Genomic DNA, 27496 nt, shown 5'->3' with positions numbered 1-27496 from the left:
CACACTGTTATTACTAGGTAGTGTTGTACACAAAATTATGCCTGTAAAAAAAAAAAAAGCAAAATTATGTCTGTAAGGGGTGTATAGCAGCCATACCGAGGCGCTCCTAGAACCCTGAGGGAAGCCTAATAAAATCAGCACGTAAGGAATGAGACTGAGAGCCAAGCTGGGGTGTACCCAAGCAGCCAAGAATACTGACCATCCAGTCTCAAGCTCCCAAGTAGCTAGGGAGACAGACCTCAACATAAATATTTGCAAACTTAAAAAAATTAATTACTTTGGGCTTCCCTGATGGCACAGTGGTTGAGAGTCTGCCTGCCGGTGCGGGGGACACGGGTTCGAGCCCTGGTCTGGGAGGATCCCACATGCCGCGGAGCAACTGGGCCCGTGAGCCACAACTGCTGAGCCTGAGCGTCTGGAGCCTCTGCTCCGCAACAAGAGAGGCCGCGATAGTGACAGGCCCGCGCACCGCGATGAGGAGTGGCCCCCGCTCGCCGCAACTGGAGAAAGCCCTCACGCAGAAACGAGGACCCAACACAGCCAGAAATAAACATAATAAATAAATAATAAAAATTTAAAAAAAAAAAAATTAATTACTTTAAAATTGAATATATTTGACATACAACATGGTGTAAATTTAAGGTGTATGCTGTGTTACTTTGATAGATTTATATATTGTAATATGACTGCCGTTGTAGCTCACATCACCTAAGTATAGTATAATATTGTTCTCTGTGTTCACTACAGTGGGCATTAGAGCACTACGGCATATTTGCTACTCGTTGCAAGTTGGTACCCTTAAACAGCGTCACTTTTCATACCTTACCCCCACCCCTTGGTAACCACCATTTGACTCTCCGTTTTTTTATGTTTGACTTTTTTAGATTCCACATATAATGAGACCATACAGTATTTTTCTTTCTCTGTCTGACTTATCTCACTTAGCATAATGTGCTCCAGGTCTATCCTTGTTGTCGCAAATGGCAGAATATCCTCCTTTCTCATGGCTGAATAACAGTCCATTGTGTGTATATGCCACATCTTTTTTTATCCATTCACCCACTGATGGGCATTTAGATTGTTTCCGTATCTTGTCACTTTAGATAGAGTATCTCTCAGACAGTGCCTAGTATAGGGCATGCTGAATACTTTTTTGTTGATGCTATAAAACTGTTAATGTATGAAAAGCAAGAAGAGCAGGGCTTGATTATTGCCAAGAACACACTATTATTTATATAAAAAAAGAGTGGCAGCTTGAAATGGTCAACTTGGAAATGTAGAAAAATGAAGCTGGAGATGCAGCAGAACACTGACAATTTGAGTGTTGGCTGTGGGGCACAGTGACCACATGAAAGAGCTGCTGCCTTCTGACCCTCTGGGTGGCCAGTTGGCCTCTGCAAGTGACCTCCATCTTTGTGTTCTCATATGGCTACAGTGTCCTAGGGTCTCTAGGGGATCACACAGCTAGCAACTGGTCAGGGAAGTCTGCTGAGACACCTGGGAGACAAAGGTATCTCTGAAGCATCTCCCAGACTTTGATAGTTTCTCTCTCTTTCTCTGTTTTTTTCTAATATTTCCTCTTTTTCTTTTTTTAAAATTTAATTTAATTTTTTAAAATTATTTTTTATTGAATGAAAAATCCTTTAAATTCTATAGTGCTTTACAATTTTCAAAAGTTTCACACACATGATTTCATATAATCCCATAATAACCCCTTTTTTTCCCCTCTACCCCTATATTGCCCCTCCCACCATCCCTCTCCCCACAGGCAACCACTAGTTTGTTCTCTGTATCTGTGAGTCTGCTTTTTTGGGGTTTTATTCACTAGTTTGTTGTATTTTTTAGATTCCACATATAAGTGATATCATACAGTATTTGTCTTTCTCTGTCTGACTTATTTCACTTAGCATAATGCCAAGTCCATCCATGTTGCTGCAAATGTCAAAATTTTCATCTTTTTTATGGCTGAGCGGTATTCCATTGTGTGTGTGTGTGTGTGTGTGTGTGTGTGTGTGTATAATATATCACATATTCTTTATCCATTCATCTGTTGATGGACACTTAGGTTGCTTCCATACCTTGGCAATTGTAAACAATGCTGCTATGAACATTGGGGTGCATGTATCTTTTCGAATTCGTGTTTTTGCTTTTTTTGGTTATATACCCAGGAGTGGAATTGCTGGGTCACATGGTAGTTCTATTTTTAGAGAAACCTCCATACTGTTTTCTACATTTCTACAAACCTACAAACCTAATATACAAACCTACAAACCTAACATACACCTAATATACAAACCTACAAACCTAATCTACAAACCTAATATATAATGTTTTCTACATTTTCTACATTTCTACAAAACTCTATCTTTGAGAAACCTCCATACTGTTTTCCACAGTGACTGCACCAATTTATTTATTTGTTTATTTGTTTATTTATTTTAAATTTATTTATTGGCTGCATTGGGTCTTTGTTGCTGCACACGGGCTTTACTTGCGGCGAGCGGGGGCTATTCTTTGTTGTGGTGCGCGGGTTTCTCATTGTGGTGGCTTCTCTTGTTGTGGAGCACAGGCTCTAGGGCACGTGGACTTCAGTAGTTGTGGCACGCAGGCTCTGTAGTTGTGGCGCACGGGCTTAGTTGCTCCGCGGCATGTGGGATCTTCCCAGACCAGGGCTCGAACCCGTGTCCCCTGCATTGGCAGGCGGATTCTTAACCACTGCACCATCAGGGAAGCCCTGCACCAATTTATATTCCCACCAACAGTGTAGGAGGGTTCCCTTTTCTCCACATCCTCCCCAACATTTGTTATCTGTGTTCTTTTTCGTGATAGCCCTTCTGACAGGTGTGAGGTGATATCTCATTGTGGTTTTGATTTGCATTTCCCTGATGATTAGCACGATGTTGAGCATCTTTTCATGTGCCTGTTGGCCATCTGCATTTCCTCTTTGGAAAAATGTCTATTCAGGTCTTCTGCCTATTTTTTAATTTGGTTGTCTGTTTTTTCGATGTTGAGTTGTATGAGCTGTTTATATATGTTGGATATTAACTCCTTATTGGTCATATCATTTGCAAATATTTTCTCCCATTCAGTAGGTTGTCTTTTCTTTTTGTCAATGGTTTCCTTTGCTGTACAAAAGCTTTTAAGTTTGATTAGGTCCCATTTGTTTATTTTTGTTTTTATTTCCTTTGCTTTAGGAGATGGCTCCAAAAAAATATTGCTGTGATTTATGTCCAAGAGTGTTCTGCCTATGTTTTCCTCTAGGCGTGTTATAGTATCCAACCTTTAATCCATTTTGAGTTTATTTTTGTGTATGGTGTTAGAGAATGTGCTAATTTCATTCTTTTACAAGTAGCTGTCCAGTTTTCCCAGCACCACTTATTGAAGAGACTGTCTTTTCTCCATTGTATATTCTTGCTGCCTTTGTCATTGATTAATTGACCATAAGTGTGTGGGTTTATTTCTGGGCTCTCTATTCTGTTGATCAATGCGTCTGTTTTTGTGCTAGTACCATACTCTTTTGATTACTGTAGCTTTGTAGTATAGTCTGAAGTCAGGGAGCATAATTCCTCCAGCTCTGTTCTTCTTTCTCAAGATTTTTTGGGCTATTTGGGGTCTTTTGTGTTTCCACACAAATTTTAAAATTATTTGTTCTAGTTCTGTGAAAAATGCCATTGGTATTTTGATAATAGTATCTTTTGAAACACGAAGTTTTAAAATTTTGATGAAGTTAAATTCATATTTTTTTCTTTTGTTGCTTGTGTTTTGGGTAACATAGCTAAGAAACCATTGCCTGGTGCAAGGTCATGAAGATTTACTCCTACATTTTCGTCTAAGAGTGTTCAAGTTTTCGCTCTTACATTTAGTTCTTTGATCCATTTTTAGTTAGTTTTTGTGTATGGTGTGAGATAGGTGTCCAAATTCATTCTTTTACATGTGGATATCCAGTTGTCTCAACACCATTTGTTGAAAAGACTATTCTTTCCCCCACTGAATTGCTTAATGTAGCTGTGTAGTAAGTTTTCAAATAAGAAAGCATGAGCCCTCCAACGTTGTTCTTCATTTTCAAAATAATTTTGGCTATTCTGGATCCCTTGTGTGCCCATATAGATTTTAGGATAAGTCTGTCCATTTCTGCAAAAAAGCCAGCTGGAATTTTAATAAGGATGGTGTTCAGTCTGTATATTACTTTGGGGAATATTGCCATCTGAACAATATTAAGTCTTCTGATCCATAAACACAGGATGTCTTTCCGTTGATTTAGGTCTTTAAAATTTCATTCAACAATGTTTTGTAATTTTCAGTGTACACACCTTATACCTCCTTGGTCCAATTTATTCCAAAGTATTTTATTCCTTTTGATACTACTACAAATAGAATATTTTTCTTAATTTCATATTTGGGTTGTTCATTGCAAGTGCATAGAAATACAGTTGATTTTTGTATATTGATCTTGTGTCCTTCAACTTTAACTTGTTCATTAGTTCTAATAGTTTATTGGATTCCGTGTGGTTTTCTTGTACAAGATCATGTCATCTGTGCACAGAGATACTTTTGCTTCTTCCTTTCCAATCTGGATGCCTTTTATTTCATTTCTTGACTAATATGCCTGGCTGAAACCTTCTATACAGTGTTGAATGGAAGTGATGAGAGTGGACACCCTAGTCTTGTTTTTGACCTTAGGGGGAAGCTTTCAATCTTTCACCATTAAGTATCATGACAGTTGTGGGTTTTCAATGCTCTTTATCAGGTTGAAGGTGTTCCCTTCTATTCCTAGGTTTTGAGTGTTTTTATCACGAAAGGGTGCCAGATTTTGTCAAATGCTTTTTCTGCATCTGTTAAGATGACCACTGATTTTGTCCTTTATTATACTGATATGTTGTATTACACTGATTAATTTTCATCTGTTAAATCAATCTTGCATTCCTGGGATAAATACCAATGGATCATGTTGTATATGCACATAGAGAATTGTGCGCATCTGTCATTATTCTTGACGCATCTTTCTTCATAGAAATGGAATTACTGTGTGAAAATTTGATACTCTCAAATTCCTCTACAAAGATGCTGAAGTTATACTCTTACCAATAGTGTAGAAAGTGCCTTCTTCTTCATGTCCCTGGTGGCCCTGGATATTATTTATCTTCAGTGTTTGCTAAAACGTTGGGTGAAAATGGTATTTCATTTATTGCTATAATTTGACTTTCATGATTCCTAGTGAGTTTGGATATCTCTCATGCCTTTATAGTTCATTTGTATTTCCTTTTCTGCAAGCCAAATACATCTTTCTTATTTATTTACAGAATGGAGAGGGCAGGGAGGACACTCAGGCCTCAAGAGAAAATCTTCCAGAACATATGGAAGAATCCTCATATCTAGGTAGAGTGTCGCTAATGTGACCAGGAAGCCCCTTGACAACACTGTCCTAGCAATGCTAGTTTTGTCTTTGTTCTGCCTTTGAACTTGGCGGGAATCAGGGACAGATACAGTTCTTGCAATCATTTGAGAGTGGCCAGGGTGCTACCTCTCTGACTGCATGGTCCTGGCTACAGCCCCGGGAAGGACTGGTCTGTCTCAGCTCTAGTCCTCTGGTTTTCCTTTCGGCCAGCCTTTCTCCCTGCCTCATCCGCAACAGGTACTTCTGCTTTGTCACCTGCCACCCTTATGACCCGCACATTGCCAGGGATACCCTACCATCTCCTATTCTGCTCCTGGGCCAACCCTACTTTGTAAAAAAGATGTTTTGTTCATGAAGGATATCGTTGAATGTATATGAGGCTCAGTTAGTGCTTCTGTCTCTCTTTCTCCCTCCTTCTCTCTTTCTCTCTCATCAGCTGGTATCAGTATGGCTTTTTCTCTGCCCCCACCTGCTCACTGCCTCCTGTCTCCGTGAGTCACCCCATCTGCCTTGTCACTGGAACAGCAGGGGCGCCCTCCCCAAAGTGGGGCCTGTGGGATGGACGATCTGCCATTTCCCAGGGGCTGCTCTGATCATGAGTCAAGGCAAAATCTCCCATAAGAGAGCTCCGGCTCTAGGAGAGCAAAGCCTCCCTGGAGCCAAGTGCCTGGAGTGAGGCAGAAGGCCAGCCAACTAAGCAGTAGCTGCAGTGGGTAGCAGCAGACCTTCCTTCAGACTCTGCACCTGCCACCTTCTTTCGGAGAAGTCCCAGTCCCCTTCCCTCGGCCTCGGTTGACTCATCTGTAAAACGAAGAGACTGGAGTAGTGATTGGTAATGTCTCACTGTTGGACACTGTTTTTAACTGGCCCGTTTCCATCAGTTTCCGCTGGGGAAAGCTTTGTATATTTAGCCGCTCAATTTGAGCTAGTGGGAAGACTAAAGAGGATTTTGTAAGTTGTTGGTCTTTTTTTTTTTTTTTCTTTCTGTTGAGCCAATCTGACACTCCTACTGGAATTGCCGTGAGTTACATCAAATGACACCCATGACTCTGGCCATCCTAATCTACCGACTGCATTGTATTTCTGTAAAAATTGGACTTCAAGTAAGGTCGGACATATTTCCCATCTATCACGAACCTTTTCATTCTCTATCAAAGAGACGATCTGATGTGGGGCCTGTTATCCAAGAGTCCGGGAAGGGTAGCCAGGACAGCTGGGGGAAAGGAGGGATGTGGAGGGCCGCTGGAGAGCGCTTCCTTGCTGGGGTGTCTCAGCGGCTCACCATAGAGCTTGGGGGGTCCGAGCTGCGTCGGGGGCTGGAGGAGGAAGCGGGCCACCAGGCAGGGCTGCTCTGTGAGGCCGGGATTCCCACCCGAGGCTCTGGCAGAGGCCCGCTGCAGGCCAGGCGGCGGCAGCCCGGGGCTCGGGGCCGAACCGGGCGGCAGCAGCATGCGCAGTGTGGTCGCCGCCGCCGCTCCGCGGTTTCTGCTGCTGCCACGGCTACCCGGGCGGCGGCGGCGGCGGCGGCTGCTCTACCCTGCGCCGCTGTCACTTCCAGTTCCTACTTCGGCGATGCAGGTCCGGGTCACTGCTTCCACGCCGCTGGCCCGGTCCCTCCAGGCCGCTCTCCCTCCCGGGCTCTGGGCTCCGGGCTGGAGGGGGCCAGCGAGGTACTGAGAGCAGGGTCCGGAGCGGCCGCGAAGGCGGCTTCCCAGGGCAGCCGCTGCCCGCCCGCCGCCGCCCCGCGCGCCCTCGACCGGCTCGCCGCCAGCGCACCCAGCGGGGCGCGTCTCCCGCACCCAGCTTCCCGCCCTCCCAGCGGCCCCGCCGCTCTGGAAACCAGAACTTGAGGGCAAGAATCTGGCTTCCCTTTATATTAAAAAAAAGGGGGAGGGACATTAAAAAAAAAATCCCCGGACTGGAGAGGTTGCGGGCGCTGCACGGAGTTTGGAGACGGGCGCCCCCTCCTCGCCCGCGTCCAGGAGCAAAGTTGCAGTCGCCCCTCCCCGCCCCAGCGAGCCGAGCCCAGCTCTCCAGTTTCGCCCTGGTGGCGGCCGCGCTCGGGGCAGGGTCCCAGCTCCGGCCGGGTGGAACGGTTCCCGCAGCCTTGGCACGGGCTCGGCCGCCCGCTCGTCGGCCCCGTGACTCGGGAGGGCGAGCGGCTTCCCGGAGGCGGCGGCGGCGCGGCTGGACCGAGCGAGCAACCGGAGGACCAGCGGGCAGCGGCCGAGCCAGGTGACCTGCCCCGGGGCGAGGGGGTCAGGGGAAGGGAAGCGCGCGAGGGCCTGGGGTGGGGGCGAAGGACCCCGGTTGGAGAGGAGCCGCCCTTCCTCCCCGGGCCGTGGCCGCGGGGTCCGTCCTCCGCCAGGGCCTCGCGGGGCTCTGAGCTCCGGGGTGCGGGGAGCGGGGGCGGGGGCCGCGGGCGGAGAGCTGGGACGCGCCAAACTTAGGGGCGAGTTGTCCGGCTCTGGCCGCGAGCTTCGCATCAGACCGGATTCCTTCCTTCCCCCGGAACCAGGGCGGGAGTCAACAGTACTATTTTTTTTGATACTAACTTGACCTCCCCCCACCCCCCAACCCCCGGCATCTGTACATTTGGGGATATTTTCGGTGTTGAGTACACAGGTCTGTCGCAGGAATGGTCTGTGGATGGGGAAAGTCCTGTATCTCCAAGGTGTTCAACGTGCCTGTGGTTAATTTCGAGTTTTCATTTTCCAGTCATTTAGGAACCCAACAGGTATGTGAGCGATTTCGTTTCTTAGCTCTAGAGTGGAGAGCCCTTAAGTTTATCTCTGTCTCTTCGAGAATCTTATATTTTTATTTTTGGTTTGATATTGTTTTTGGATCTAAGGGTGACTCACATGATTTTTTTTTTCTTTTCTTAATGCGTAGTGGGAGTAAAAATAGAGTCCTAAGGGAATATATTTTTCTATGCAACTATGTATATTTTTGTCAAGAAAAGCTTCACATAAACCAAAAACCATTACAGAATAGGAGACAACTTTTAAGGCAAGATTCTAAGGTCCAAACTGCTTTTCTAACTTATATTTGCCTGGGAACCCCACAATTTGTCCTTGAACTTCCTGTCTTAATTTTTGACATTGACCATGGTAAGAGGAGCTCGGATGACATCATTTGCTCGAGCCACAGTTCTGGTGTTCCGTGACTGAGAGCGCCTGTCTCCAAAACGTAAGGCCTGGGCTTGCCCTTGTACTTCAGCTGAGGCATTTCCAAGGATTTCTCTTAAGCAAAGTATTATGCTACATGCCAAGCAGTGCTGCAGTCTCTTCTTACATAAGCGAGCTTCAGGCTGGTGGAGTCTCTGCGTGCACTTGGAGCAGTTAATATCAGAGAGTTCTCAGTCTTGGGGAGGGAGGGTGGTGGTTGGTGATTGGAGTTTGGAAAAAAGTAAATTTCCAGTCTTGCCTTTCTTTGCTGCTTCAATTTTTGCAAAGCTTTCTATTTATCTTATCTGAAACTCACTGTGCCCTTGTAAAGGCGGCAGGAGAGATGGCATTACTTTCATTGGCCAGAGAAACAGAAAAGTTTAGTGAAGCAAAGTCATACAGCTGACGGGTGGTATCATCAAAACTCTCACCTGAATCTCCTGCTCTCAGCCCAGGATTCTGTTTTGTTTGTTTGTTTTTACGAAAACATGACATTTTATACAAAAGTGTTTCATTTGGCACATTTCATGGGTGGTATGTCTTCCAAGCTATTAATTTTTTCTATTCTTTTTGCCAACTCACATGGCTGGCGCTGTTCTTAGGAGTGCGGACAGGGGCAAAGCTTTCCAAAGGAGGGTCTGTGGTTTGTATTTACCTACAGTCTGCCGCCCCTCCGTTCACCTTCGGGGGTAGCAGGTGCTGAACAGAGTGAGTGACCAGGGCCCAGAAATGTCCGACATTCGTTTGACATCACTAGCCCAAGTATAATATTACTTCAGTCTTCACAAAGAAACTCATTCAGGAGGAGAAACTGGAGAGCGTGAGTTTTGTTCGTTAACAGCAATCTGGTCATCACTGGAACTTAGACACGAAGGAGGAAAAGGAGTTGAGTACCTACCATTTCTCAGGCACCTACTGTGTTCTAGGTACTGTGCTAGGTGCTTTAAGTATATTATTTTATTTAATCCTCACAACAATCCTGGGAGGGAGGGGATATTGTTCCCATTATACTGAGGTTTGGGGATGATCGAGACAAATGCCACACACTGCCAGTGCAAAATGGAGCCAGAATGTAATCGTTGATGTACCTTACTTCAGAACTTGTTCCCTTTGCTACGTGCCAGGCTGTCCCCCCGGAGGAGCTATTGATAAATACACGAACGCCTAACCTTGGTTTGCACACATGGCTGCACGTTAGAGCCACCTGGGGTGTTTTTAAAAAATACAAATGTTGGGGTCTCCCCACACTGAGCTTTTGGGTTAATTGGTCTGCAGTGAGACCCAGGCCTTGGTATTTCTTGTTCTTTTTTTTAATGTTTAAACGAATTTTATATTGCCATATAGCATGAATTCAGGAAACTGCACAAATCCTAAGTAGAGTTTGATGAATCCTTACAAATTGAACACATCTGTATAGTCAGCACACCGATTAAGAAACACACCATCATCAGCATTCAAAAGCCACCCACCTTGTGCCCCTTCCCAGTCACTACCCCTCACCAGTGGGCACCACTGCCCTGACTTCTAAGACAATAGATTCCTTTTTTTCTGTCTTGTACTTTATATGAGTGGAATCATATAGTATGTATCTGTTTGTATAAGATTTCTCTCACTCAGGGTAATATTTGTACGAGTTCCCCATGTCATTCTTTCTTTTTTATTGCTAGTAGTATTCCACCACGTGGATGTCCCCTATTTTGTTTATCCATTCACCTGTTGATGGACATCTGGGTTGTTTCCAGTTAGGAGTTGCTATGAACAATGCTACTATGAATATCCCTGCGCATGTCTTCTGGTGCGCATTTCTGCTGGGTTTATACATAGGAATGGAACTGCTGGGCCATAGGGTGTGTATATGTTTGGCTTGAGTAAGTGCTGCCCCAAAGTTTTCTGAAGTTATTATTTGGTTTTGAAAGCTCCCCAAGTGATTCTAAAGTGCAGCCAGAGTCAAGAACTATTTCCCTGGTTTATCTAGAGTTCAGACATCTAGCAACCTCTAGTGTTTGCCACCAAGCTGAGAACCTCCTCAGCCTCGGATTGTCTAGGAAATCTTCTCTGCTGGATTGGGCATTTAGCATCCATTTTCCCATAATCCCTTGTGCCCAGCTACCAGCTACCTGCCCGCTCTCACCATGGTAATCTGTGGACACATTTCCGTCTCTACTAGCCTTGGAGCTTCTCAAAGGCAGGAACCAGAACTTGATCATATAACGCCAGCAATCAGTACAGAACGTGGCACATAGCAGGTGCTCAGTAAATGTTTATTAAATGAATGATTGCTGGAATGACTGAATGGTCGGGGAAGCTCTGGGCTGCAAAAGAGATGCCCCATCTTTGTCCTTAGACTTGTGCACTTTTATTCCTAGGAGACTGCCTCAGACCCTCACTCAGAGCCTAATTACTTTTTTTTTTTATTGAAGCCTGTTGGAATTATGGGTAATTTGGTTGCTCATCCCCAAACTGGTTAGAAATAGCAAATTAGATTAAATGAGGTAAGGAATGTGGAAGCGCTTTGTAAACTGGAAAACAGCATTTAAATAGAAAGTTGTGATAAAGGGAGAAGAGAGAAGTTGCTCTAGATTAGACTTGCTGGCGATGGCAGAATGAGTCTGTATCTATGTGTAACATGGAAGCAATGAAATCAGCAGGAGACAAAATCTATAAAAAGCAGACTGCCAAACATAACCATCAGGGCCTTTTTGGTGTGGGATCAGGCAACCCAACACATGCTGTGTGGTCTAGTGGCCAGAATTTGTAACTTTCTCTGCCTTGGTCTGGGTCTGATTCCCAGTCAGGGAACCTTTGTTCTTGAGAAGTAGTATAGTAGTACAGTGGCTAAGAGCTTGAGCCTTGGACTTGAACTAACCTGAAGTAGTCACTTATTAGGTATATGCTAATTTCCTTGGTGGTAGTGGTAGGTAATATTAGGTATATATTACTTTATTATTATTAGGTATATGCTAATTAGATATATGCCACCTCTTAGCATTAAATGAGAGAAGGCAAGTAAAGCACTTAGCACCAGTGCCTAGCACTGAGTAAACGCTCAATAAAAGCTAGTTCCTAATTGGAATTTTAATGTATCCCAGTAGACTAGTGTTCACAAATGATAACATTGCATTATCAAAAAAAAAGTTCACTTTTTTGTTGACAGTTACGTTAGGCAAACTCCGTTTAAGAAGTGAGTCGTGCTTTATAGAAAGATTTCCTTTAGGAATCTTAACATTAAAAAACCTTGGATACAGGAGAAGGTAAACTGTGGGCTCTGGGGAATGATGGCTTCTCCAGGGGTCCTGAGGTTTTACACTAGTTACATTGAGAATTTATATATATATAAAATGTAAATATATATATTTTAAACTTTTGGCCGCGCCATGCGGCTTGCGGGATCTTAGCTCCCCGACCAGGGATCGAACCGGGGCCCTTGGCAGTGAAAGCACGGAGTCCTAACCACTGGACCGCCAGGGAATTCCCACATTGAGAATTTAGACGGGGATGAAACTTAAACCAGGAAAAAAAAATCCAGCCATTTTGTTTCTCAGGTCTGTGCTTTATTTGGCAAAGATCGCTTGTTTTTGGAAAAACGTTTTTGGAAAATAAAGTCAAAGGTTAAAATCCCCACATATTTTCTAATTCTTAACATCTCGCTTCTGAAGACAAAATAAAGTTGACCGTTTCTGGGAATTTTAGATGAAGAGTGGTGGCGGGCTTGACCTCTGTTCTCATGGTGAACAGCAGAAATGTTCATCCTGTCAACATTACTAACCTCTTTCACTCACTAATTGAAGTGTTTTTTTTTTCTTTTTCTAGACTTGAAATTCTCAGTGCCTCACTTCATAGAAAATAATTTGAATTTAGATTAGAGGGTGTTGAAATATGTTTAAAATTATTTGTAGGTCATATTTACTGTGTTTACATATTTTATTTGGAAGACTGCATAAAGGCAGTTTAAATTTCAGTGATGTTATAGCCCAGTGATATCCATGGGACACAGACTGGAACCTGTGACTCTAATTTCTGACAATGTATGTGTAATCTTAAGAGTTTCATGAACTGGTTATAAGAGTTCCTGTTAGGTCTCCAGCTTAATGTCTTGCTGTAGTTCTCAGTGCTTAGTGTGGCCAATTTTTAAGTGCTGAGAAGAATTTGTATATGGTTGCCTTTATAACAACTCAGGATAAGAAATATGTTTGGGGATCCAGTTCTAAAGAGGAACTGGAGAAGACAAAGCGACTGAATTCTTCCGAGACTATGAATTATTCAGTTGTTAACCACAGTAACTTCTTTAGCTACCATTTTGTGTGCTAATAATAGAAACGGTTTGGACGGATTCCTCTTGGAATTGAAAAATCAGGAAAGCCTTTCACTCTTTTCTAGTCTATGCATAAACTAGGAGAATGTGTAAAAAGGATATTTTCAGTTTCTCTTGTTTACCTGGGTGAAATGGTTGGTGTGTCTTTTAAAACAAATGCATTTGTTTTATAATTACGATAGCTTGAAATTTAAAAATCCACCCCAGAGCAAGATGCTTCTTGTTTTAGTTGAATTAAACAATTCAACAAATGGTTTTTTGTTTTTGGTTATGACTGACAAAAACTTTCCCCCTTGCTCCCAGGAAATAAGTAATAAACCTGTTGATTTGGGCATAGTCGAGGGGAGAAAATAAAAATCAATTGCCCCTGTACAAAAACAAAACAAAAAGAAACAAAAAACCCCCCCATGATATGTAATACTTAAAAGGGAAAAATATAGTTTCTGAATTGGATTGAATGTATGCTGATAATACCAAAAGGAAGGCATTTTATTACAAAATTTGATCAGTTGAATCTTCCTGATGGGAGATGTCAAAGTTATCTTGTTTTAAATCTAACTCAACTCTAATTTGTTTTTTTAATTAAATTAATTAATTAATTAATTTATTTTTGGCTGTGTTGGGTCTTCGTTGCTGCGCGCGGGCTTTCTCTAGTTGCGGCGAGCGGGCTTCTCATTGCGGTGGCTTCTCTCATTGCGGGGCACGGGCTCTAGGCACGCGGGCTTCAGTATTGCAGCACGTGGGCTCAGTAGTTGTGGCTCACAGGCTCCAGAGCACAGGCTCAGTAGTCGTGGCACACGCACGGGCTTAGTTGGTTCGCGGCATGTGGGATCTTCCCGGACCAGGGATCGAACCTGTGTCCCCTGCACTGGCAGGCAGATTCTTAGCCATTGCACCACCAGGGAAGCCCCTTTAATTTGGTTTTAATGTTGATTCTAATCCAGGCTGTTTCTGGGGGCAACAGAGCACAATACAGCCCTTTATTCAAATCACGCAATCTTGGCCACTCTCCCCTACTCCAGCCCCATTCTAATTTGGTCATATGTTATCACTGAGGCGACCTCCGAGGATCAGTCTGAGAGGTGAAGACATTGCCAGCACAGCATAAGGTATGCAGAGCCATTGGTGATGACCTTGGGGTTAGTACCAAAAGGAAGTACAAGGTCTGGCCTTTGAATTGCAAATGAAGAAGAGTGAGGGCACTTGCCTATTGCTTAGGGCCTTTGCTTACCTATGTTTTTAGAGGAAGTGTATGTCCACTCAGTCCAGAAGCTGCTCCATATCTGCATTTCAACCTTGGCATTGCCACTTCCTCTGTTGTCATCTGAAAGATAGACTTACAACACCAGACATCTGTCTAATTAGCTCCCCGGTTTGTCATCCCCTCGCAAACTGGACCCTTCCACACAGAGGGGCGTGTGGGTTCAGAGCTGTGGATCAGCCCAGATGACATAATAGTCACGTGTCATTTTTATTGACTTCTTGGCAGAAGATTTACCTTCCTAACTTAGTTCTGCTTAGAGAAAGAGAGTAAAATCCCAGCTTTATACTTTCTTGGGGACTTGAATATTATTACAGAGATCAGACATGTCAATTGAGGGATTGAATAGGGCAATAGGGAAGAGAAGGAATTAAATTAAGGTGGGAGGAAATGCAGCAGTTTGCAAAGCAGTGAGTGAAAGTGTTATAAGGACTTGTCTCACCCTAGACAATAACATACAGGTTTCCTTATGCTTTGGAAGCACATGGATATTACTTTAAGAGGCATCTCGAAGGGGTCAAGCTCTTAACAGCTTTTATGAAGAGCCCGGCCTGTGAAGCAGGTCTCAACACTGTCTTGTAATTTGTCTGTTCTTCATGGCTAGGTTTCCAGCAAACTGGGGCTACTTACCAATAATTCCTGAGAAATGTATGCAAACCAAGAGAATGCGGTATTTTACTAACAAAAGAAATTTAGCCACTTCTTTGGAGAAATGTGTGTTGTGATAGTGTAAATCAGCATTTTTACTGTAAAATGACCAGTTTGCATTCTTTGATGATATGCTGGTATTTGGGAATGGATTGGGGAAAATCCTGATTGGGGATTAAAAAATCACCTTCAAGCAAAGAGAACAGAATGAACAACAATGTTTGACAGTTGGTATACCTGTGGGTGATTTTATTTGCTAGATTTTATAGAGCATCCTTTTTATTTCTTATCTTAAAACAAATTTATGTATTAGTGCCTGGCATATACCAGGTGTTCAGTAAATATTTGTTGAATGGGTAATGAGTGGATGAATTTTTAAAAATTTATTTTAGATAGATTGAATATCTAACAGTCTATATGTAGATTATCAACAGCTGACTTTATTCATAGAAATGACTCTTTAGTGGATTAAAAAAAGGCTAAAACGAAAGCCGGGTCCTTCCTAATACAGTATTACTCAGTTTCTTTATGTCAAGCTGGAGCAACTGTTTCATGTTTTTAAAAGTTAAAAAAAAAAAAAAAAAGAAAATGAAAGGTATGAGAGATTAGGTGCCACGATGTCATTTGGAAGACCTTCTCTGCCTTTTCAGTGCTCAGGTCACTTCTCATTCCTTATGTTACCCAAACTCTCTCGATTTCACTGGGCTGTCCACGTGTGAGATTTGCACATCCAGGACTCCGTAACTTTGATTCTCCCAAGTGAGCCCAGGTAGTAACTTCACTTCCTTTGGGTGAGGTAAATGCTTTGTCAGCATTCTTCGCTTCTCTCAATCATATTCTTCAAAAAGAAGCATCTATCTTCCCAAGTGATGGAAAATATATGAGCCCTGATTTATCAAGTTCTACCAGGAAAAAATTACCTTCTCCCTGTCTTTCCTTCTGGGGAAGGTATGACCAAAGGACAGGTGTTTCTGGTGGAAGAAATAGCTGCTTAAGTTTTTGGTTGAAAGGAAAGAGGAATAGTCAGCAAGTGCTTGTGCACCGTCTACATGGTGAGTACTGAGAATTGTGGAAAAAGGCAGCATGTGTATGGGAAATAGTGGAGTTTCACAGCGTGTAGAAGTGGATGGCTAGGTAGCCAAGCTTCCAGAATCTAGAGCATAATACAGAGTTGCGAGAAAGAGAAGCCCTTTGTGTACTGAGGTGTAGTGTTGGGGGAAGACCCTGTGGAGGAGAGTGATGGAGGATGGGCTCCTAAGGACAGCTAGGATTCAGACGGTTGAGGGAACTTTTTCATAAGGAGAAGTGTGCATAGCAGAGAGAGGCACAGTGAAGGAAGCAAAGGATTCTGGGGCATACGAGGAGGTGATGATGAGGAACGATGGGCTTGCTAGGTATGGGACCAGCTTGAGAAGGACTTTGAATGCTGGCTCGAAGAGCGTGGACTTGACCTTGTAGGCAGTTACAGGCTGGGTTACCTTAGGCTGAGAGACGTGGATTTTAACTGAAAGCACCACTCCTGATGGCTTGGCTATCTGAGCTCCCGTACACCCACCTTCCTGTGTTTGGATGGTTTCCTAGGCACAGATCCTGTTTGGGGTCAGGTGGAGGAAAATTAATTAGTTAATTAATTAATTAGTTAATTAATTGGTTGATTGATGTCTGTTAGGCATTGATGGGCATCTCTAAAAAGGGCAGACTTGGAAAAGTGACTCACATAGAGACGTAAGCAAAGTGCGCCAAAAGTCTTTGCCAAATGAATGGTTGAAGGTGATCTTGAAAGAAAGTAGGAGAAACTTTGGCACAACATCCTTCCCACCCGGATTAGCTGGTGGAAGAGGGACTTCAGGTGTGTGATTTGTAGTCTTGCCAATCGCCTATCACCTCTTCTTGCTTCTCGTGGGTTACTTTGCCGTGTTTTGCCACATCCCACTGTGCCCTGCTGGGACTCAGAGCCTGTTTTAGAGCAAGGGATGAACAGGTGAATGTGGCTCTTAGTGGCTGTCATTTAAGCTATTTTACAATAAACAGTTAAAAAAAAAAAAAGATAGCCCAGCCCAGCCAGACAGTAAAATCTCACAGTTCTTTCCAGTGTCCCTTCTCTATAGTGCTCACATCATGGTGCTTTGGGAGGAGATTTAAAAGGAACCTGTACTACCTGGGACAGGCCAGTAATCGCTTTGGCAGACGAGTTAATGAAATCCACCACCATGGAGTTTGAAGCATCTTTGGTCACGTCATGGTCACAGGGCTTCAGTTTGCAGACGAGCAGAGGTGTATATTATTTTAGATAACAGATGTTTCCTGAAAAGTCACATGGAAATGGATTTTGTTTTCTCCCTTAATGATATTTCTTTTTGCCTTTACTGTAATTTCGGCAATGCCTTTTCCTCAGTTATAATTAATCACCAATTGGCGAGAGCTTCTAAACTTTCATTAACTCATCAAACATTTATCGAGTGCCTACTATGTGACAGGCACTCTTCTAGACGTTGAGGATCCAGCCGTGAAAAAGGTTGGAAAGAACTGGCTTCATGGGGCTTACATTCTAGGCGCAATTTATATTTAAGTCTCTCTGACAGTCCATCCCGTCAAGCCACCAATGAATGACTATTTATCGAGTGTCTCATGTGTTGAATGCTGGGCCAGGGCTGGGGGGCCCTTTGCACTGCAAAGAGTTGGCTTTCCAATGGGAAAGCCAGGGCTGATCTTAACCCTCACAGAATAAATAGAGAATATTACAGTGGGAGGTGATTGAGAGTGCATGTGTGCAACATCTACCCAGACTGCAAGGCTGTAGCTGTTCAGAAGAAAGAGAGGTGAGGGTGAGTTGGTGGAGGACTCTAAGGAAGGCAGCGGATGAGACCGCTGGAGGAGGGGCTCCTGTGTCCATTGCCCTCCTCCCTCCCTCAGCTTTGGGTGGGGCTCATTTAACACCAGTCTCTCCTGTGCATGGAATTTGTCCCGAAGCAGCTGCTTCTGCTAGGTTCTCGGGCTCCAACCCTAAATCACAGGAGGCTCCTAGGAAAACAGGGGCTGCAGGAACCCTATCTTCACAGGAGAGTCTCCTCCTTAACCTCCTGGACGGTTAAACAGGCAGGAGCAGTCGGCTCTTACACTTTCTGAGCTTATTTTCATGGTCTTCACACGTGTCGCTGGACTCATCACGAGGAGTTCCAAAATAAATAGTACTTGAGTGTCTAGGGTATTTTTTTCTTTTTAATTCCTCCTTTTTTTTTTTTTAAAGAAGGGAGTCATTATTTTTTAAAGTATTTGTTTATTTATTTATTTATGGCTGTGTTGGGTCTTCGTTTCTGTGCGAGGGCTTTCTCTAGTTGCGGCAAGCGGGGGCCACTCTTCATCGCGGTGCGCGGGCCTCTCACTATCGCGGCGTCTCTTGTTGTGGAGCACGGGCTCCAGACGCGCAGGCTCAGTAGTTGTGGCTCACGGGCCTAGTTGCTCCGCGGCATGTGGGATCTTCCCAGACCAGGGCTCGAACCCGTGTCCCCTGCATTGGCAGGCAGATTCTTAACCACTGCGCCACCAGGGAAGCCCAATTCCTCCTTTTTTAATTCCTCCTTTACGTGAAAGGACAAGGAAGAAATATAAAGGATGAGGACGTTGATCTGGGACCCCACGTTCAGGCATTCTTCAGTATAAAAATGGATTATTTTCCAAATATTTGTTTTTAAGTTATTGTTAGGAACACAGAACACATTTTCCCATAGAAACAAGGTGCTACGTGGTGATTCTGTTTTCTGGCTGGCCCACAGCGGCTAGTTTCATAACTAATGTGGCTGAACTGTGGATGTCATAGAGACTAAGTGGCGCAGGTGACACTGTGTCCCCGGGAAAATGTGTTCCTCATTCCAGTTTGCACAACTAAGAAGTAAGTCCCCTTCTCCGACACGGTGGTGGCTTGGGGCTTGGGAAGGACACCCCCAGCTCTGGCGCACAGGCACTCCAGCAGCTGGGGCATCACCCATCTGCCCGCATCCCTCAAAACTGGCAGCCAGTGTGGCTCTAGTGACAGAGGCACAGGAGGGGGAGCGGGGGGAGGGCCACAGCGGCCGGCGGGCTGAGAGGCAGCTGGTTCTAAGCCTCTGGCTTCCCACCCTTGGCTTGGCAAACGCTATTGACAAGAGAGATTTCATCTTTCCCTTTCCTTCGTGCCTACTCTCTTTTCGGTGAGATTATCCAAAGCCAGTTGTTCTTTCTCTTTTTAATCCTGGGACCATCCCCACCAAGACGCCTGTATCATTCCTCATTCATTCTCCACTTTCCTCAACACTTGCTACTCAACTGAAGATAGATCTCTGTTGTGGAGAAAGAGGTTCTTGCCCTAGGTGAGTGCTAACAAGGAAGATGGCGATCATAAGGTGGGACACGTTGATGTCGGTGATGCTGAGGAAGCCTCCCGGAGTGGATTTGGAAACTTCTCGATGAGGTGTGAGCAGTGACAATTACGCTCAGATCTTTGCTCCTATTACAGGAGCTCTGTGGAGCTGGACTTCCTAGCTCTGGATGAGATGAGGTCCATGTCATCTAGAAGCCCGTATTAGTTATCTAAAGTGACTCTATATAAATCCACAGAGACAAAAGGACATAGATGGTCAAAGCTGTCCACAATTGCAGTCCGAGTCCCACGAGGCAGTGGTGGCAAGATAAAGCCAGAATTTATAAATAGGCCATTTAAAAAAATGACATTTTGAAAAAATCAACTATAAACAGGTAATAATTATGTTAGGCCGTGATACCCCAGACTCCCTTTGCTTTGATTCTGTATTATCCGACAACTTTCTAATTGTAATTTGGCTTACTATGTAGATTTCTCTATTGGGAGAGAGTGATCTGGCCCATAAAATGGGAGTATCCAATCCTCTTCATGGTTCTTTTTTTTTTTTAATTAGTAAATTGGCATTTTGGCTTATGCATTGGCCTTTTGTGAACGTGGTTAATATGAGTCCATTTTCAAGAGCCTTGAGAACTGAAGGCCAGATTCTGGACCTTGGAGACCCAGCCAAGATGCTGCCTTTGGGAGCCCCTATTCAGATGATGGACCAGCAGGCCTTTTCCTGCGCTCCTTTGGTCAAAGACATCTCTCACTGTCCTGATGGGAAACAGAGCCACAAAGAAAGTAGTGTTGCTTTCCTTAGGTCCTCACAACTGCTCGGCAGTGACAAATCTGGGATTGGAGTCAAGGTCTCCTGACCCTCACATCAGGGCTCTTTTCAGTATACTGATGTTATTGCAACTACATGCATAAGTCAGATCTTGTTCCCTAAATTGCTGAAATGGAGAGAAAGGAAGGAAATAAGAGAGAAGTAGAGAGCAGGGTTTGCTCCATATCAAATTGGAACAGTTATTATTTAAAACCAGGCAGGGTACAAATGCCATCCACTGTATTCTAGTAAGTGGAATACCAGTGGCGAATTGAGTCCAGCTTCTGAGCTGAGAGCATTATTTGTCGCTGACTTGGTGACTGCTTTTAGTAGGAGCTGAGCGGAAGCCTCCCAGGTCGTGTCCACAGAGCCAGGAGCACTGCCACCCGGTGAAATATGACTAAGCAGCTCAGATTTGCTTGCTCTGTCGCACGACGTAATGACATTTCCTTCCAAGTTCAGGGGTTAACAGAGGCAGCGTGCTCAGCTGTGAGGATAAGAGAATGTGATTCAAGACGGGCTAAGTTAATTTAAGATCTTATTCAGTAAGAACAAGGAAGAGATGGAATGTTCCTGAAGTATTTGGAGTTTTTTTAAAAACTGGGCCTGAAACATAAGCTATGTCCATGTGGTCCCAATGAATCACTTGCTTTGCAGTTGATTAGACTTTAATAGTTGAGTGATGGAGCCTATTGTGATCACTTCAAACCCTAAATTGACTTTAAATGAAGTTCGCTGAGTGGTACTGAAGCCACGTGACATTAGAGCCATCACTAGGCATCCGAACTAGCATGCGGTATGGCTTCTTCTCTTAACAAGGATGTGGCTGGGGTCGTGACTGGTTACCTCCGGTGCTGAGAGCACGATGCCGAGGAATGGTTTCACTTGGTCCTATAACCACGGGCTGGATGCCGCCCTCCCCCTGCCCCCCCCCCCCACCAGCTAACACCTCACTTATGTGGACGATGGAACCAGATGAACAAATAGAAGTAACTCAGGGCAGCCCTAACCCCCTTCTGGCAAACATGACCAGGTGCCTGCTGGGTCAGGGCTGCCCCTTGAAATGAGAAGGACAGCACATGAGTTAGGCAAAGCCCCTGGGGAGACAGGGGCTTTCTCATATAGGCCATTTTCTCTTAGTCACAATTAGTTGAATTAAGTCATCTTAGAGGTTGTAACAAGCTTGCTGCGTATGGTACAGATGGTGCAAGGGATTCCATATCGACAGCAGCAAGGGATTTCTTTTTGTGTACAAACTCACAGATTTCTTTCTCATCTTTTTCATGTCTCGTGAAAACATAAAGTATGCATACAGGGCTAAAATGCCTCTTGGAGCACTTTCATGTGTATTTTTATTGGTTCCATCACTTTCTTGCTTTGTGACTTAACTACTTACTCTGAGTCACTGTTTACCAATCTATAAAATGGGGGAAATAATTGTACCCACATTACAGGCTTGCTTGGAGAATCAAGGGCAATGAAGACTCCAAGCATGGTGTCAGCATGTAGCGCATAGCAAGGGCTCGGTGAGTCCGGGAATCGTAGCTGTAAGATTACCAAGTGGCTGGGGGGAGTGTCTTCTCCTGTGCTTCCTTGCTTTTCTCAGTTTAGGGAAAATGTCATAAAATAGCATACATGTTGAAACTGAAAACTCCTCCAAAAAGGATCTATTTGTAAAGCCATATAAATATTAACTTCTGTGCAGCTTATACTGGCAGATCCCCAACGGTTCAGAATTAACACCTGGTGTTTAGTGGATGGAAAATAGGTTTTGCTGTCATTGTGGATCTCCAAAATGGAAGAATGTGGGGATACGTTTAAAAATGAAATGCCTTGTCTGATTTCAGCTGCCGATGTAGGATTAGACCTTAGGCTGGCTCTATGTAAATACTTAAACAAAAAAAATCTTGAATGAACTTTAATCCTTGTCTCTCCTATTGCTTACCCAACGTAAAGTAAATGTTTTTTTGTCGTTGTTATACTTGAACCTTGCCTCATCCCACTGCAGGCGTGGGACCTTGAAACCATCGAGCTGTAGTCTAAGAAGCAATCCTTTCTTTCCTGTCTGCCTCACAGTAGTGGTAAATGGAGGGAGGGAATCCTGCTGTTCATCTGACCTTCACAGATCCAACTGGAACTAAGCAGCTAATTTCTGCACCAAAATAGGAATCAAGAAAGTTCAGCTAATCTGGGACTCAGTTTCATACCAGAGACACTAAACAAGCGAGTGAGGCTTGCACAGAGTATAGGGAGATGAGTGTCATCGGGGCTTTGTATTGTGAAATCGCCTAACGGCGTCAAAGTACAAATTTGCGTTACTTTTTAACCATCCCACTGCTTTGCAGATAGAAAAGGGGAATTGGTTCTCCATTTTGCACGTATAAATGATTGGGATTAGGCCTAGGCAAGTGGCTTGTATTGGAATCTACTTCTCTTTGCTCTCCCCGCACCCTCTCCATGCTGGGGGAATCTCCCTTGCTTTTTCCCAGTTGGGCGCCAGTGCCCTTAGTTTTTCTCCACATCATCGTCTCTAAACTTGGTCTCACACCTCTCGTTTCCACTAAGATGTAAAAGACTGATAACAGCTGAAAGTATTGCACTCCCTCCAAATAATATTTCCATTTTAGTAGGTGACCAATCTCAAGTGCATGGAAGAAAGGTCTGGGGTGGAATGTTCGGTACCGTCCCATGTGAGGCTTGTGAGGGTGCAGTGCCGTAGAGGGCGTTCATGGTTCTATCTAACCTTCCATCTGCTCGGAAATCATAACCCTCAGGCATTGCCTTCTCTGCTAGTCCCGAGAGGCCTCTTCCAACTTCTTCGTATGTAGTTCCGAGTGCTTCAGAACAGCATCTGTGGGTAAATTCTAGTGTAGTGAGGCTTTCTAAAAAGGGAACTGTGTATAGTGCAGGCAGCTTCCCTCAAGCAGACACAGTGCCTCTTGTTGATGCACGTTTCATCTTCTGATCAGTTTATTTGTTCTCAAATTCAGCCAAGTACCAATACAACTGAACACCAGGGAAGTCCAATGTTTGCGTTTTAGATTGTAGCGTTCAGGAACATATTTGGATTGTAGTGTCATTTAACTCTTTAGTAATATCGACATTCCCCCTTTGCTAGAAGTGTATTAGTGTTTTATTTTTAGATGTGATTGGGCTCTTCAGTCATTTTAAGTTTGAATGCAAAGCATTCATTGATTAAATGAATAAAGAGTGTGGGGACTTCCCTGGTGGCACAGTGGTTAAGAATCCGCCTGCCAATGCAGGGGACACGGGTTCGAGCCCTGGTCCGGGAAGATCCCACATGCCGTGGAACAACTAAGCCCGTGCGCCACAACTACTGAGCCTGCACTCTAGAGCCTGCGAGCCACAACTACTGAAGCCCGTGTGCCACAACTACTGAAGCCCGTGTGCCACAACTACTGAAGCCCATGTGCCACAACTACTGAAGCCCGTGCATGCCTAGAGCCCGTGCTCCGCAACAAGAGAAGCCACCGCAATGAGAAGCCCGCGCACCGCAACCAAGAACAACCCCGGCTCGCCGCAAATAGAGAAAGCCCTCGTGCGGCAACAAAGACCCACCACAGCCAAAAATAAATAAATAAATAAATTTATTAAAAAAAAAAAGAGTTGTAAGTCTCAGAAGGGGCACACATTTGCATATATTGTTTATACTGATGCCCCCCCTAAATTTGAAAAAAAATAGATACTCTATATTTTCATTCGAGAGACAGATTTTAGGTCTTCTAGAATATGTACACCAAGAAGATAAAATTGGGTCTTGACGCGGCTCCCAGAAAACATGAGGATTAGAAATGGAACAAATGTCTCTACCTGATGGGAAGACAGATCCTTCAAAATCTTAGGCTCATTACCAACCATGTCCCATGTGCAAAGGTACATTTTATTCCCATCACCACATTGGGGGGAAAAAAGGATGCAAACTTCTAGACATCCTGGAATGAAATGTTTTTTGAAGGTGTATTTCCATCCAGAAGGTGGGCATCTGGTTACCTATAGATATATATAGATTGGCATCATTGGCTGGCAGATTAATAGGTTGTGCCTGTGCTTGAGCATACTTCTCGTTTCAAGTACACGTTTATGAGACTAGAAGACACCTCCATACATTTTAAAACATTGAATACATTTTAATTTTTATATTTTTAAAAATTTTAATTTTTTTTACTGAAGTATAGTTGATTTACAGTGTTTCAGGTGTACAGCAAAGTGATTCAGTTATATATCTATATATCTATTCTTTTTCAGATTCTTTTCCATTATAGGTTATTACAAGATATTGAATACATTTTATTTTATTTTTTTAAACATTTATTTTATTTTTTTAATTTATTTATTTTTATTTTATTTATTTTATTTTTGGCTGCGTTGGGTCTTCATTGCTGCATGAGGGCTTTTCTCTGGTTTGGTGAGCGGGGGCTACTCTCATTGCGGTGTGCAGGCTTCGCATTGTGGTGGCTTCTCTTGTTGGGAGCATGGGCTCTAGGCACGGGGGCTTCAGTAGTTGTGGCACGTGGGCTCAGTCGTTGTGGCTCGCGGGCTCTAGAGTGCAGGCTCAGTAGTTGTGGCGCATGGGCTTAGTTGTTCTGCGACATGTGGGATCTTCCCGGACCAGGGCTCGAACCCGTGTCCCCTGCATTGGCAGGCGGATTCTTAACCACTGCGCCACCAGGGAAGCCCTGAATACATTTTTAAATTTACAATTGTCTTTCAAATAACAACTGCTTGGTGTCTTCCCTAGGGACAGTGGGATATCAGAATGATGGTTGTGACAGGCCAAGTGAAATATTGTATTTCTTTAACGTTTTGCTGCTGGCAGTTGAGTAATACCAGGAAGGTCAGAGGTCGTATCTGGAAAAGTCACCTAAGGCCAGGAAGAACCTATAGGCTCAGGCCACCCAAGGGTCAAATCCATGAAGATGAGCTGAGAGGGGCAAGGTCAAGGGGCAGAAAACGGGCATTGAGGCTGGGAGCAAGAGGCAGGCCTGGGCAGAAAGTTGGGCGACATGGAGTTGGGACCCAGTGGGTGGCCTTGGGGAGGATGGGCAGCAGAGAGGAAGGCCCTGAAGACAGTGCCCTGGCTGAGAACAGTGAATAAACTGTACAGAGGAAAGCGTGTCGCAAAGGCTTCCCCTCCTTCTGTAGGTGATGGGCATTGACTGTAACCCAGCACAGAGTTTCCAGTAACTGGGCTGAGAGTATTGATGGGCTCAGGTCAGAAGAGCAGGTCTGTGCATTTCCTAGTGGGCCCTGGACTCGGCGTGGCTCTCATTTCCCATTACTGCTTCTCTCTGACTCACTGATGGCCCGCCACATGTCATTAGGCGGCTCAGCTGCTGCTTTCATTTCTCCCCAAAGGTATACAGAGGTTTGGGTCTTGGCTTTTACATTTTTTTTTCTCCTGAGAGCTAGAGGAAGTGGCCTTCTGATAGTTTGGTTTGTTGAGTTGAATACTTACAGTGTCTTAACAGTTTCAATTTCCTTTCTCATAGATATTTGATCCTGATGACCTTCATGCAGGGGTCAATTTCTCCAAGGTTCTGAGCACTCTTTTAGCTGTCAACAAAGCAACAGAAGGTAAGTAGGGCTTGGGACAGATGGGTTCTGGGAGACACATTTGGGTTCACATGTCTCTGATTACCCTAGGAGCCAACTATCTATGGCCAGGATTGTGTGATTGGGGCAGACTTCTCTCCTCCCCCTAAAGAAACACTGATGGGTGCCAGATACTTTAATCTGTCATAGTTTAGGATTTAAACATAACTGTCACAGAGGTTATTCTAATGCCCTTAATATAATAAGAACCAAGAAACAATTTCTTTCAACGCTATTGAATAGGCAACGGAGTATAACAAGACAGAAAATAAAAAGGAAAAAAGATCAGTTCCCTTTTTCATAAAGTTTACAAAATGCAGCCGTTACTTCCCTTTGCCTGCCAGAGACATATTTTTTCTCATAGTTTTCTGTATGTCTTTGTCCATGTTAAGGAACCCTTCAGTAACCTTGCACTGGAAATGAAACCTCAGGTTCATAGTGAGTGAAAAGAACATCATTTATTTAAATGTTTAGTATCCATCACGTTGGCGGAATGAAATATAAATCCTAGTAAATGCGAAGCAAATGATGACAACCTTAAAGTATAACTTCATTCCTTCCGTGATATAGTATCTTACCTACAGCTGGGCAGGAATAACCATAGTTAAAATGTGTTGAGCCCTTACCATGGGTCTCGGCTGTCCTAAGAGCCATCGGTGGTCTCATTCAATCTTTGAAACAAGCCTGGGAGTAGGTGTTAGTATTAGGTCCGTATTACAGATAAGGAAAGTCAGGCCCACAGTGGCCCAAGTAGAAAGTAAGCAACAGACCTGGGATTCAGACCCACATCTGACCCACTCCAGAGCCCTGATGCTCCATCACGGGTCCTGATGCTCAAACCGTTGGAGAGTCAACAGGCTGTGTGCCCAGCACTGCCAGGTGCTACAAAGGAAGTGTAAGACTTGGTCCCTGCCCTGGAGAAAATTACCGTCTATTTAGGGAGACTCAACTTACCCACGTGGAACAATGAGAGAACAAGAACAGACAATATAATCAAGTGCCAAATAGGCTGGAGCATCTAGGAAGCTATCGAGTAATTATAGTTTTAGTCAAAAGAGCTGTATATAATAGCAATAAATGTAAAAATACGTCTCTGAAGTTGTTCTTTTGCTCTCTGGAAGAAAATGCTTTGGAGCTATTGCAAGGCGTATAGCAGAAAGTACAGCTAATTCAAGTAACTATATTTAACACACATGACAACTATCCAGTTCTGGGCAGGGAGGATCGTATAATTCGAACATTATGCCATACAAATTATATGTTCCTTTGCCAAACTCTCCTAGCAAGTTTTACAGTCTCTTCCCTTGCCATAGATATTTATAAAATACAAGGAGGTGAAAGTTAAAACCCACAGCATCAAGGAAATTACTTGGATACTGAGCTTGTCGCCTCGGGAATGTTTGGGCTTTAGACTTTTGCAGTTTATATCTTTTAAAAATAAATGGAGAGGAAAAGAACCCTCATTTGAATTTGTCAGGAAGCCAGCTGCTGCCTTTAGTACGGCTCTCGGCATACTGAAAACACCCAGCTCGGCGCTGGGCTGATCGAATTTCACAAGGTTTCAAGCAAGAGAAGACTCTTGAGTTTGATTTTTTTAAAGAAATAATTCCAGTATCAAGATTGCATCTTTCTCAAACACACTTTCTCTCTCATTCTCATTCTCCCCACCCCTTCCCCCAGGCATAAGAGGGATTTTACATTATATGTGCCACACAGACTGTTCCATGTGAGGAAGAAAAGAACCACTCAGTTATAGGCCAAAAAACAAAGCGAGAAATTTGAAATATTTCAAAGTAATAAGAGCCACAAACAGCTGTTTGGTACCCAATATAGTTCTGCCTGGGCTAACAGGGCATACTGTTGCAACGGGTTCAGGAGGGAAGAGTTGTAGGGAAATGGGTTAAGAGAAAATGTGGTTCTGTCGCTGTTTTTCATTCT

General features: G+C 43.9%; 2 protein-coding genes across 8 annotated transcripts in view; one reads left to right on the top strand and one right to left on the bottom strand.

The window, feature by feature from the left end:
* VGLL1 (vestigial like family member 1) overlaps positions 1-27496 on the bottom strand; it is a 569192-nt gene that overhangs the window by 324558 nt on the left and 217138 nt on the right. The window lies entirely within an intron of this gene.
* ARHGEF6 (Rac/Cdc42 guanine nucleotide exchange factor 6) overlaps positions 1-27496 on the top strand; it is a 110641-nt gene that overhangs the window by 7073 nt on the left and 76072 nt on the right. For 4 of the 7 annotated variants that reach the window (XM_082377862.1, XM_082377856.1, XM_082377855.1 and 1 more), the window contains exon 3: positions 25456-25540. In XM_082377862.1, the coding sequence (XP_082233988.1) occupies positions 25456-25540 (85 nt within the window). Of the gene's footprint in view, positions 1-6481; positions 6504-6909; positions 7631-7898; positions 8133-25455; positions 25541-27496 lie in introns of those variants that run through there. The other 3 variants (XM_082377860.1, XM_082377859.1, XM_082377858.1) reach the window with 3 other exon arrangements.

The sequence above is a fragment of the Balaenoptera borealis genome (genome assembly GCF_965194805.1).
Source record: "Balaenoptera borealis genome assembly, chromosome: X".
In the NCBI taxonomy this organism is placed as follows: Eukaryota; Metazoa; Chordata; class Mammalia; order Artiodactyla; family Balaenopteridae; genus Balaenoptera; species Balaenoptera borealis.
Note: the sequence above shows the minus strand (reverse complement) of the source record. Positions and strands in the feature narration are given on the sequence as shown.